Source organism: Cnephaeus nilssonii, assembly GCF_951640355.1.
Source record: "Cnephaeus nilssonii genome assembly, chromosome: 7".
Taxonomy (NCBI): Eukaryota; Metazoa; Chordata; class Mammalia; order Chiroptera; family Vespertilionidae; genus Cnephaeus; species Cnephaeus nilssonii.
The window spans coordinates 96,833,880-96,847,289 of record NC_137078.1 but is presented as its reverse complement, the minus strand read 5'-3'; the positions used below and the strand labels follow the sequence as shown (position 1 = coordinate 96,847,289).

Below are 13,410 nucleotides of genomic sequence, written 5' to 3'. Positions count from 1 at the left end.
CTTCTCTGGCTCCCAGTAGCCTGGACAGACGGACGGACCTGGAGGGGATGTGCCCACAGGCTGCTTTTTGGACACCCCTCCCCCACCCCCCGCTAAGCTAGCAGGCAGGGACGGGGACAGAAAGGAGCCCACGTGCACCTGCCAGTCACCACCCTGGGCAGCGCAGCTTGAGGGCTGATTCCTGGGGAGCAGTGCCAGGCAGACAGATGCCAGATGCACAGAGGGCGGAACAGCTGGCAAGAGGAGGTCCTGCCTGAAAACTAAGCCAGGAAAACAGAAGCCCTGCTCAGGTGACTTCAAGTGACCTCGCCTTTGCCCTCGATGGTGACGGGCAGCGGAGAAAAGGGAAGGCGGAGGCTCCACCAGGCAGAGGTCAGACACCTTGAGCCCTTAGGAGGGACTGTATCTCTTGCGCCACCAGGATACAGAGACGACTGCGCCGAAAGCAGCGTGGCGGACGGTGAAGCCCAGCTGGGCTCCCAGGGAGAAGGGGGCTTGTATTATTAGGTTTCAGCCCCAGACCCATCCGGGGGCCTGGTGCCAAGGGTAGTGTCTGCCCTTCAGTTACAAGTAGGAAGTGCCCAGCTGCCAAGGTCTTGGAGGCAGAGGGGGCAGCATCTTCACTCTGCCCCAGCTATTCGGCAACGCCACACGTGCCTGCTGCCGTGTGCTCTGCCCGTCTTCCATAGCCAAGTGCAGTCACTGGCAGTCTCAGGCTGCTCCGAGAGGCCGCCTGGTGCGAGGGCCCCGTCAGCAATAACGTCTCCTCCCGTCTCAGGGAGGATGGGGTGCCACCCACCGTGGTCCTGGGCGGGACGGAGGTGCTCCCCCCAGAAGAGCAAAATCTCCCGGCCGAGCGGGGAACACCAGGTCCGGCGTGGGGCTGACTCAGGTCCAGCCAGAGCCCGGAGCCTCACACCACATGGCTGCCATTGTATGTGAGGGAGTCTAGGAGCCTAAGGATGTCAGGGTGCAGGGTCACGGAGCCTGTCCCCTCTCGTTCCGGGTCTGTTGAGAAGTTCAAAAGTGTCCTCTACCACCTGCCACAGGCAGTTGTCCAGCGGAAACTCGTTGTCTACCAGGTTGACGAGGAAGTAGTTGTCGTGGATGTACTGGATGATCATACGGGACGGGGACTCCTCGTCATACAGCTTGCCCCACTTCTCCACCCACAGGGCGAAGGCTTCATCCTGTACGTGCACACGAACAGGCACAGGCGCAGGTGCAGTCACACACAGACACACAAGCGCAGACAGACATACAGACGCACAGGCACGGTTCATGGGGCTGCCCGAGGGTCAGGGCTCCTGCTCGGGGCCACAAGAGCCTCCGCCACAACCTGGGAGGACCTTCCCGGGAATAGAACAAGGCCCACTGGGGGCCACCTCCCACTCCCCAGCCCAGAAATAAGCTGTGGCTCAGAGTCACGGTGCAGCCAGGAGGGCCTCGCCGGCCAGCCCTGGGGGCGCGGCTTCCAGCCACACTGGGGACCCAGCAATCCTGCCGGCCGGGTGTTCCAAGTGGGCAGGGCAGGCCCGCTCCCAGCCCCTTACCTTCCAGAACATGAAGCTGACAGGATCCACCACCGTGGGCTGGATGATCTCTCGCCCAGGGAAGATGCCCCAGGTGACAGCGTTGGGCTGCAGCTCGGGGGCATTGGTGATGTTTTCACCCTGGGGTGGGAGGGGAGGTAGGAGCAGATGGGACAAAGCCAACCAGACCCGCTTGTTGCCCAGGCTGCCCTCTGCTCCGCACACTCCCCACCCCCCCACCCCCGCCAGCTCTGTGAGCCTGAGACTTAGAGGCCACGCTGAGCACTTCCTCCTCTCTCGCTTCAATCAGCTCTACACCCCGCGGTTCTGCCTGCTTCCTCTCCACTCCGCTTCCTTGGGTCTAGCCCAGCTGGTCCTCTCTGCTACTCAGACAAGGGCCTCTGACTCCAGTGTTCCCAGGCCCGTTCGTCATCAGCTGTGCACTGTGACCTGCCTAAATAACACCCGGAGCCAAGTCACTCACCGCTTGGAAGGCTCCCTCCTGCCTTCAGGGAAAACCCCCAGTTCCAAGCAGGACCCTGGAGGCCCGAGCCCCTGCTCAACACTAGCCTCGCGCTCCGCAGTCAGCAGTGACCCACTAGCTGTAGACGCTGCCTTTGCACACCCCGCCCTTCCCCAGGAACGCCCTTCCCTCCTGTCCTTGAGGATTCAGGCCACCGAGGACCCTCCAAGAAGCCTCTGTGGCCTCCCAGGTTAAGTGTCCCTCCGCTGGGTCCCCAGCACCCTTACTGAACTGAACTGTCCCATTACCCACTGGCGGGCCCCCCTCACTAGGCTGGGAGCTCCGAGGCGGGGCCTGGCTCCATCTGCCCGAGGCCAGTGCCTGCGGAGTGCGGGAGTGACCATGGGTGTCCTCGGCTGGCAGCTGCCCCCTGAGCACCTCTGCGAGGAGCTGGCCTACCTTCACGTCCACGATGTGGTAGTTAACCCGTTGCTCGTACTTCTTCAGCACCTGCAGGAGTGCCCCCACCGTCTCTCGGGAAGTGAAGAACTCCAAGTAGGCCTGGGGGAGCAGGCACCCGTCACCCCCTGATCCCTGCTGGCTGCCTTCTCGGCGCTCAGCAATCCCAGTCCGATGCCTGCACACGACCGCCCCCAGGGAGGACCCACGCGCACAGGTGTGTGGGACACTTAAGACAGGGGCACCAGTGGTGGCCACTGGATGGCGTCATGGAGCAGGTGGGAGATTTCCCAGCGGGCCAGCCTGAGGGACCTCTGCCAGCCCGCTTCCCGCTAGGCAGGGAGGCCCCTGGAGAAGCCACGGTAAAGCTGGCGAGGAGGCCCGCTTTGGAGCGCAGGCTTGTGAGACAGGCCTGCCCCATCCCACCCGCCCCCTCAGGAGGTGACAGTGACTCTAGTGGCTTCTCTGGCACCAACTGGATCGGAGATTAAGCTGGGTTTACTCGGTCATTTGCCCATAACACTGCAGGGTGGGCCTCATCCCCATTTCACAGATGAGGCAAGTTGAGAGAAGGTGAGGACCTGCGCTCACTGGTGATAAACAGCTGAGCTGGTGTCTTCACCCCGGGGTCGTTCTAATCAGGGCCCAGGGATTCAGTGAGTGTAACTGTCACTCCAGCAGCCCCGGAGAGAGGTGTCAGCTCGGAAGAGTAGCGAGAGCTTCCTGTTCCTCCCAGTGCTAAGCTTTGCGCGCCTTGTCACGTCTCCTCCCCACAACATGGGGTGATCCGTCCCACCTGAGAAGGCGGAGGCTCGGAGCAGTCAGGGGACCCCACCCAGGCCTGACCTAAAGCGGGAGCGCCCGTCCACCCTGGCCCACTGCTGCTCAGGGAAGGGCCCGGAGAGGAAGGCCTCCTGTCCCCATCGCTGGGGCAGCCCTGGGCGCCCCTGCACACCTTCTGGAAGACATAGCCCCCGCTGGGGCCCCAGCCCACGACCGGGTCGGAGGACGGTTTCCCATTGATGTTGGGCTGGGAGTTGATGGTGAGGATGCCCTGCCGGTTCACGCGCAGCAGCTCTTCCTTCATCAGGCTGGTCTCGGCCGCCAGGGGCTCGTCATTCCAGGGCAGGCAAGTGACCTGGAGGGTGAGCCGGGCTGGGCTGACAGGGCTGGGCTGACAATCGGATCTGGTACTCTCGGGGGCCCCGTGAGACACCCAGCCTGTCTCTGCCTCTGTGAGCCCCTCCTAGGTCCCCAGCTGGCGACTTCCCAACTCACCCTTCTCCCGTGGCTGAGGTGCCATGTCCAGAGCGGAAGGAGGAGGTGAGGGTGGGCGAGCCACAGGGAGGCAGGGTGGGGGGTAACCAGGGACCCCACCGAGCACCACTCACTGGACAGCCGCTCTGGTTTGGCTCTCCCGAGAGGTAGTGGACAAAGACTTCAAAGACACTCTCTTCACTGGTCAGCTCCTCCCCCCACATCTTCAGCAGCTCCTCCCTCGGGGCCTTGCTGGTCAGGTAGAAGAGGTAGTAGTCCTTCAGCTCCCCGAAGGCTGGGGAGGAGGAGTGGCCCCTGCAAAGGACGTGCCAGTGGTCAGGGCACAGCTCACCTCGGGCTCCTTCCAGGAGGACAGCTGTCCACACACCGGAGGTCATTCTGTGAGACCAGTCCCTCCAGGATAGATGAACATGCCAACTCCTGCCCCCTGCCTCCCAAGACACAGGACCCGTTTGCAAAGGACAGTCCGCGGCCTCACCAGCGGCCGTTGGGGAACTCATCCCAGTCCTGGGTGCGGTAGATGTAACTCTTCGGTCTGGAGGCCCAGAAGATGGGACGCACGTCTTCCTCCCGGCGCTTGGGGTGGGCACTGACGGCCCAGGGCAGGGGACGCCTGGGTGAGATTGGGGCCAGAAAGGGACTGGCTCAGGTCCTCCGGGGGAGGACCCACTGAGCTGGGTCTTTCAATCTGACTTGTAAATATCAAGTGCACATGGACCTCCCACTGAGGCTGGAACCCCGTGTGCCTCCGGCCACAGCACGGACAAGCCCTGCACCCGTGGCGTCCAGCTCTGCGAGGGGGCACTCTTCCTGCGATTCCTGCGGCTCCCATCTGACCTCCCTGCCCACTGACTTCCCTCTGTGGCTCCCGAGCCTGCATTCGGGGCCCCTGGCCGCACCTGGGGTCCTCGGCCCACATGCCCAGGCGCTTCAGCACCTCGGTGGTGGCCATCCTGCGGTTGAGGGTGTAGAAGTGCAGGCCCGGCACCAGGCCACTGGCCAGCAGCTCCTGGCACAGGCTCACGGCCTGATCGATGCCGTAGTTGCAGATGGCAGCGTCGTTGTCCTTGATGGGCTCGATCACGTCCCTGATCTTCTGCGGCACCTCCAGCTTGGACAGCTTCACAAGCTGCCGCAGGGAGTGGTAGCCCTGCCGAGACACGGGGGCTGTGGAGCCACGTCCCACCCCGTCTCTCACGCTGCTTCTCCCCTTCGGTTCCCTACCCGGCCTCCGGGCCAACCGCAGTGTGACAGAGACCCAGGAAAGTCAGCCCACGCTGTACAAGGACCCTTGCCTGGTCCTGCTTTTTCCAGTCTGCAGGGACTCAGCTGCCCAGAGCATCCCTTTAGCCCCAGTGGTTCCCAAGCCTCCCGGGTCATCGGAACCACCTGCGAGACCTGAGAAGTAAGGTACACATTCCCAGGCCCCACCTCAGACCTACTAAATCAGCACTTCTAGGCATGGGATCTGGAAGTCCACCTTTTGAAAAAGCTTATCAAATGATTGTGATGACAGCTGAGTTTCAGATACATTGATGTAATAAAAATTTAGGGTGAGAGTTATAATGATCCCTTGTAGTGACACCTGTCAGTAAGCCAAGTACAAGCTCCTCTGTCAGGTGCTGTTGCTGGTTTTGGGGGTGGGGGGGTCTGGAGGTAACAAAAATGGGGTGGTGAGAGAACATCCGCAAGAGGCATCTGGCAGGAAATCCATTGAGCATCAAAGAACCTGACCCCGAACTGAGCGCCTGACCCCGGGCCCTGGCCTGTGGGAGGTCGGGGGTGGGAGGTGTCCGCCAGCCGCCCGGGCCCCTCACCTGAATAGGGAAGATTCCGGGGAGGATGGGGCAGGTGATGCCTATCGTGGAACAAGCCTTAACGAAGCGGAAGAACGTGTCCGCCTCGAAGAAAAGCTGGGTGATGATGAAGTCGGCTCCCGCATCCACCTTCTCCTTCAAGTGCTTCAGGTCGTCCTCCAAGCTCTCCGCGTCGGGGTGGCCCTTGGGGTAACCTGTCAACAGGATGGCAGTGGGAGAGGCTGGCTCCACCTGCTCAAGGTGAGTGAGGAAGACACCAGAGAGCTGGCAACAAGCTCTCTGCCGCCACGGTTCCGGACTCGGACCTCCCACCACCAGAGCGTGGACGGGTAGAAACGGTGAGGAGCTGGGCTCACAGCTGATGGCCCCCTCACCCAGGAGATGACGCTTGGTGAGCGGAGGCTCAGAGCCACCCTCCCAGAAGTGGGAGCAGATTGCTCCGAACCCCACACTGTCCTGCCTCATGTCCCTTGCAACCAGCCAGGCGACGAGCCCATACTTGGTGGTCCTGGAGGAGAGAAAACGCCCCGCTCAGCAGCTGGCAGCGCTTGTGCTGCACTGGACTCTACACAGTGGATTAAAGCAGCGCTTTTAATGTTAAAATTACTGAACAAACAACCACCACACACACATAATAAAATATCGAAATTACTCAGAGGTCCAAGAAAGTGAAAAGTCAGCATGTTACATGAGGAAAACCGGGAGAAAGCTTGAAGGAAAGAATGAAGAAAATATAGTAACTATTTCTAAGTGGCCAACGGGCCGTCATGGTCAAGTTCATATTCTCTGATGCTTCTCATGGCAGAACCAGAGTCAGCCAGAGGCTGCCTGACAAGGGACCAAGCAGCCCCACTAAGCAGCGAGCTGCTGGGGCACGAGAACGCTGGCGCAGCTGCGATACCCACATGCCAGGGACACACGATGGAACCCGGAATTGCCTGGGAGGCGGGAGTGGGTTACTGGCTCGGGGAACTCTCTGACTATTTTGCCTAAATGACTGAGCTCACTTAGCCCGGCCCGCACAGGAAGACTGCTGGGCTTGATGAAGCTTCAGGCAGAACGCTTGCTTGCTCAGCCTGAGGCCAAGGCCGGGGCAGGCCTAAGACCCAGGCTGGTGGGAAGCCAAGCTGCTCTGTACATGGGGCTGGGGTTAAACCCAAAGTCACTTACAAAGAGTAATTTCATTGATGCCACATGGCTTATTTTTTAAAGTTCGGATCACTTTTGATATACTACTCCATAATGTGGCTTTGTTTCATAAAAAAAAATTATTTTCCCAAAAATATTTGAGAAAAAAATGTCATGCCAAGATGATGTACCAATGAATCCGCAGACCTCCTGTGTCCCGGGCACATTTCCTCACCATACCCAATCCCCTATCTGAGAAGCTGGAGGCCAACCCCGTTAGTGGGGTAGGAGGGAAGGCCCCCCGACCTGTTTCCAGCAGGGAAACCTTGCCTCCTGGCTGTAGCCAATGGAACTAGCGTTCAGCTGGTCTGACTCTCCTGAGAATGTGGCGTTGACATTGAGGCCTGTCAATCAGTCTGGGCTATTAGTGGAACTGACCAGGTGCCCTCAGGAGCAGTTGTGCAGCAGGAGGCAGAGATGGGGGTCCTGTGGCCCCAATGAGATTGAGGGCCTTGGTTTCTTTTTAAAATTTTTTAAAACATATGTTTTTATTGCTTTTTAGAGGAAGGGAAAGGGAGAGAGAAAAATACCGGTATGAGAAAGAAACATCAACCTGTATGCCTCCCGTATGCACCCCGAGCGGGATCGAGCCCCAACCCAAGCATGTGCCCTGACCAGGAATGGAACCAGTGACCTTTTGTTGTACAGGATGACGCTCAACCAACTGAGCCACACCGGCCCGGGGGCCTCGGTTTCCGACGGCCTCCCGGCTCCAGCACCCAGTGAGGTCTGGTGCGGCTTCCTGGCCTTTGGTTCTGTGATTCCCTGCCTCCTAATACATACTCCTCTTTTGTTTTAAAGAACAGGCTAAGAGCATGAAAAGGCAGAGAAACAAAACCTTCAGGGTGGTGGTAGCCTGGGCAGAGAGCGGATGATAGAACGTTGAGTCAGGGCATTAACCCACCTCTGCCCTGCTCTCCTCCTCTGCCACAGGCTCAGACTCACAATCATGGGGTTACCACACCCTGGACTGAGTACAGGTGAGCTCTCTGTGCCTGCCCCCACCCACTGGGACGCTCCCGCCTCTCACCTGCCACACAGATGTCAAAGTAGTCACCAAACTCGCTGCGGATGAGCCTGACCAGGTCTGTAGCGTAGCGGAAACAGCCTTCCTCCTCCTCCCACTGGTCGCCTACAGGGTCTGCAGGGTTGGTGAAGGTCATGGTCACTGAGGCTCACTGACCTGCAGCTAGCTCTTCTGTACCTTTTCCCTCCCCCTACACCCAGGACCACCAGCTCCTCAAAGGCAGAGCCCTCGTGCTATTCAAATTGGTGTCTCCTCTTGCTAGCCTCGCACTTGGTAAACAGTGGGAGGGAAGACAGTGCCCAGCCTGTCAGACATTTGCCACGCACTGACTGCGGGCACTGGGCTGGCAGTGTAGAGCAGGGGACAGCTGCTGCTCTCAGCTTAGCTTGGAGCATCTGAGACACACACCCCCTCACTCAAACCTGGGTGCCTACCCTCACCCAACCAACCCCACTGCTCACGTCCCACCCTCTTGGAGCTCTTCTCTCCGGGAGAATTTCCCACTCATCTCAGGTGAGAAGTGGTCTTGTCGTGGGAGCACAAGCCACACGACCCCTCCCATCAGGCTCCCTCTCCCCACACTGTGGCCAGAGGCACAGGCAGCTAGATTCACTCCTGGGACAAGGGCCAGCACTGCAGTCTTGATTGTGCCAAGAGCTGGGTGCAACCAGTGATCAATGAAGCTATGAAGCCAGGGCAGAGGGTTATCAGGCACCAGTGGCTTTCCTGACTGAACTCCTACGTCAGGGTCAAGAGGTGGCTCCAACTGGGCAGGGCTCCACACCTCCTCTCAGTGCCAGGATGTTCTTCAGGCCCAGCCGCTTGGCCTTGTGCAGGTGGCCCGTGATCTGCTCCTGGCTCTGACGGCAGCAGGTCATGTGCAGCATGGTCTCCAGGCCACAGTAGTTGACAGCAGTGCTGGCGATCACCATGGAGGAGGTCTCCTTGTCCGAGCCAGGGTCTCCTGCTGGGTGCCAGGTCACATCTATGAAGAGGGGGCCACCTGCCCCCATCTGGTCAAACCTGTTGGGAATTTCTTTCTGAAGAGGGGTTCCTGGGGGCACACCACCCTTCACCACGTTCCATGGGGTCCGGGAGTTAGAGCAACATCACAGGAGGTTGGCATCAGACTGGCCCGCATTCATATCCTGACTTTGCTACTTATTAGCTGTGTGACCTTGGGAAAATTAATCTCCTTTCCCTCATTTCTACAATGTGACAGAGAACAGTACCTACTTCATAATAACTCTATGCAACAGCTCTTAGAACAGGGCCTGGTACACCGTGAGCTGCTATCATTAGGATCACTGTTGTGGAGGTAATATACAACAATATCACCATGCTGTTTGAAAGCAGTACTGTAGACTTTCCAGTGCTGGCATATTTGTTATATGGGTGAGTTAAGTTCACTGGGCGAGGGCTGGAGAACCCTCAAGGTGGCAAGCAGGGCCTCATTCCAGGAACGCGAGCGAAGAGGGTCAGCAGACACAGGTTTCTATCATGCTACCCCTCCCCGCATCCTGGTGCAGCAAGCCGTGCTGCAGAGCAAGGCCACAGTCCAGGAACCAGACTCGGGAGGCACGGGTGTGTGCACGCACTGTGTTACAAGCTATTTAACGAGGTATTTAAACATCCTCGTGCCTTCAACTTCAAGCCTGGGGAACTAAATACGAGAAGCGAAAGTGGAAAAAAGCATAAACTTAAAAAAAAAAGGAGCTGTGATTCATAAAGTGCTAACGTAACTCAGTTGGCATTTCTAGATTTCAAGAGGCACAATCCAAAAGCCTAACTTGTGGAAATGTTCTACAAGATGCTGCTTTGTGACTTCCTAAACTACACTCATGATCCAGCTTGACGTCCTGCCAAAGAACGCCGTGAGAGTCAACATTTTTAACCCAGTGTGGAGTGTGTCTAACACTCCAGGGGCTCGGGGGGGGGGGGGGGACTTTTACTGACAACTGCGAAGCTGTAGGTCGAATGACCGACCCTGCATTGACTCCTCCGCCCCCTGTGGGGGCCTCTTTCTGCCGGGTCAAAGTGGCCCTTCTCTCCACCAGCCCCTCCTAACCTGGCGCTGCTCCTGAACCTCACATCACTCACCTTGAGATGAGATTGACAGCGCCCTGCGCCGTCCGAGGAGGGAAGAATTCCAGAGAGAACCACTTGTCCCCGGACTCCATCCTCCGCCTCATTTTCTCCCTGAGTCTCTCGTGCCGCTCAGGGTCCAGCCCTGGTGAGGAACATCTCGAACTCTCCTTGGAGCTCTCCATGCCGCTGCTGCTGCCCTCCAAGCGGGGGTTGGGGCCGCCATTCCCTCTGGGTTCGTTCACCATGGCCGAGTGCCTGCTACACGGGATGGGGGCAGGGGGCGTCAGAAGCCGGCAGGCAGCCAAGCCCCAGAGGGGCAGGGTCAAGTGACAGTTGCTGCATTTCCGCGCAGGGGGAGGGGGAGAAGGCCCCTACCGGCTGGCTCACACGCCACCGCTACGACCCACAGCGCAGCCTCACTCAAAGCCTCTCCCCCTGCTGCCGCCCGACTCCGTGTATGACAGCCCCCTCCCGTACAGAAACATGTCCCTTCAGCCCTCGGGTCCGCAGTGGCAGCTACCTGATGGAGGGTGGCACTGAGAACCTCATGATGCCAGCCTCCAGGGCCCGCACTCCTAGGGAGGGGCAGTAGGGCCTGGCTGGGAGGACCTCGGCTTTTGGATGGTCCATCTCTGCCAGCTGAGACCCAGACTGGGCTGAGACAGGAAACTTCCCCGCGGGTGTTTCCCTCATGGGCGGAGCAGTGACGGAAGAAGCGCTTAGACTTAGAGCTGGGGCCTGCGTAAGGGAGAGGGAGGCGGGGGCAAGGCCTCCGGGCTGAGGGAGGGCTGAGGCTCCAGCTGTAGGAGGCAGATAGAAGGAGGACGGCTCAGGCCAGAGACTGTGGGCGTGGAGATGAGGCCAACAGACGTTCAGGGTCACCGGATCACTCCCCAAAGAAGAAACAGCTGATCCTGTCCTGCCTGGGACATCTGCTGCTTGAAACAGTTTGTGTGCAGGATGGAAGAGGCGAGGGCTTGACAAAGCCGCCAGATTTCTCCTGAATGCCTGCTACTCCAAAAAGACTAGGTCATGCGTTAGAACTTGATAATTGGTTGGGTTCCAAAAGTAGCCAGACCCAAGTTCAGTGAGGGCTGAGTTTATGTCCAACTCAGAATAAAGGCTACCTGATGGAAGGAGACTTTGACTTGGGGTGATGAAGACACAGTACAATGTACAGATGATGTATTATAGAACTGTACACCTGAAACCTATGTAACTCCATTAACCAATGGTTACCCCAATAAATTAAAAAAAAAAATTTAAGAGCAAAGGCTGCCTTCCAGGTACACCACCACTAACACACACCACTGAGGTCAGTTAAACTGATTACAGTGACGGCTCAGACACACACCCCAAGCTCTGCGCCATGGCAACCACAGGCAGGCCAAGAAAGGCATGGTGCCACTGGGTAGTTTAGTGGGAAAAATAAGTCAAATACTTCAAAACAAAACACTACTCTTGCGCAACTATGTGCAAACAGACCTTAAAAATCTAGTGTGTGGTGACATGGAAATCAGAGGAACAATCCGGCCAAGTTCATTCTTTTCAGGCCACATCCACTGCTAAGCTGGTGTTCTTTTTTTTCTAATCCTATATAATAAAACCCTAATAGGCAAATCGACTGAATGGCAGAACAACCGGTCGCTATGACGTGCACTGACCACCAGAGGGCAGGTGCTCAACACAGGAGCTTCCCCCTGGTGGTCAGTGCGCTCCCACAGGGGGAGTGCCGCTCAGCCACAAGCCAGGCTCACGGCTGGCAAGCGCAGCGATGGTGGTGCTAAGGACCCCTTGGGGGATGTCTGACTGCCAGCTTAGGCCCACTCCCCACAGGGGACATCCCGAGGGGTTCTGGGACTGCGAGAGGGTGCAGGCTGAGCTGAGGAGACCCTCCCCCCTCCCATGCACAAAATTCGTGCACAGGGCTCAGCCCTCGCAGCCTCGGCTTCATCTGGAAGGTCGTCCAGAAGGTCATTTGGCCGTCTGGTCTAATTAGCATATTACGCTTTTATTACTATAGATATTTTTAAATGGATTTCAGAGAGGAAGAGAGGAGAGAGAAACATCAATGATGAGAATAATTGATCGGCTGCTTCTTGCATGCCCCACACTGGGGATCGAGCCTGTGACCAGGGCATGTGCCCTGACTGAGAATCGAACTGTGACCTCCTGGTTCATAGGTCCTTGCTCAACCACTGAGCCACACCAGCTGGGCTAAGATGGTGTTCTTAACCACTCTGGGATCCTAGAGTCATGAGAAACTAATGAAATCCAAAGCTCCTGTCCCCTAAAACACAGAGGTGCCATAACACACAGCGACACACCGAAAGTCAAGAAGTCAAGACCAGACTGAGGACGCTTGTGCCAACGTTTGCTCTCCCCAAGGATGCCTGTTTTGGTTCTGACATAAAACTCCTGCTTCTCAGTGAGGGTGGCCATCGGGCGTGAGAAACAGGTAAGTGTCACGGTGGGCCTAGCTGGCCTTTCTCACGAATTTAAGAGAGTGCCTATTAACTGCTGGAACAAAATCAAGAGAGGGGGAGGAGATGGAACCACCTACAAATTATCTGCTCTCTCATTTGTTCCACAAAAACTTATTGCATTCTTAATATGTGCCAGGCACAGCCCTTTCAACCTTCTTCCTCGTGCCTCTACTTACCCATTTCAAGCTGCACTCCCGCAGCACCCTGGATTGTAATTGTGGGTTCACAGGTTTGTCTCCCCTCCTGCCCGACCCCCCCCCTCCCCCGCCCCAGTTCCAAGACCAGGGTGGGATCCTGCCTTCGACTGGGTATCCTGATATCCCTGTGACTGGCACAAGGTAATGTGACAGCCAGCCCTGAGCGCCCACAGGCCGGGCTTTGTCCCTCTGTTCTCAAAATAGCCTTCTGCCATTTACTAAGCACTTAATCGGGGGCGAGCCGTGGGGGCATATGGAGCCCACAACTGAGCGCAGCCCGACGCGATGGGCCCGGGAGGGTGAGGGAGGAGGCGTATGTGCCAGCGGCCCAGGCCGGGGTGGGGGGGCGGGGGGCAGGTTTAAATGGCTGGAGCCGGAAAAACACCTCCCGCGCCCAGGTGGCTCCAGAGCCGCCTCATCTCTGGTATCTGTCCAGGCCGGGACCAAAAGAGAGTTTTTGCTTCAGGACTGGGGGTTGCTGGGGGTGACAGCCTTTGGGGGTTACACTCGTCCCGCGAAAGCAGCTCACAGAGGTGGCGGGAGCCCCCACCTAGAGGGGCGGACCGCCCTCCATGGACCCCCGCACATAGGTAAGCCACGGCCCCAGCTGGTGGCCCCCCCGATGCCAGGTCTGTCTACCCACGCCACGCCGTCACTCACCCTCCCGTAGCGGGCGCCCCACAGCACGCGTGTCAACTGCAGCTGCGAGGCCGCCGCGGAGCCAGGCGAAGGGGGCGGGACGCGCGGCGCCGGAGACTGTTGCTAAGGGAGGCGGGACCAGAGGGCGGAAACCACCCCAGCGGGCGACAGGAAGCTCCGCCCCCAACATGGCCGCGCCCAGCGGTCTCGTTTGAAGCCGTTCCACCGCCGACCTG

General features: G+C 58.3%; 1 protein-coding gene across 2 annotated transcripts; it reads right to left on the bottom strand.

The window, feature by feature from the left end:
* Window positions 1-23: 23 nt before the first annotated feature.
* MTHFR (methylenetetrahydrofolate reductase) lies at window positions 24-13,308 on the bottom strand. Of its 2 annotated transcripts, none has more exons than XM_079778359.1 (12): window positions 13,196-13,308; window positions 9,865-10,110; window positions 8,549-8,787; window positions 7,768-7,878; window positions 5,550-5,743; window positions 4,632-4,882; window positions 4,211-4,345; window positions 3,846-4,026; window positions 3,410-3,592; window positions 2,455-2,556; window positions 1,554-1,673; window positions 24-1,190 (listed from the first exon to the last, which is right to left on the bottom strand). In XM_079778359.1, the coding sequence occupies exons 2-12, from the start codon at window positions 10,095-10,097 to the stop codon at window positions 966-968; spliced, it is 1,974 nt and encodes a 657-aa protein (XP_079634485.1). In that variant the 5' UTR covers window positions 10,098-10,110; window positions 13,196-13,308; the 3' UTR covers window positions 24-965. The 2 variants fall into 2 exon arrangements, with proteins under 2 accessions (XP_079634485.1, XP_079634484.1); XM_079778358.1 differs by lacking the exon at window positions 13,196-13,308 and adding an exon at window positions 10,373-11,426.
* Between the last annotated feature and the right edge of the window lie 102 nt (window positions 13,309-13,410).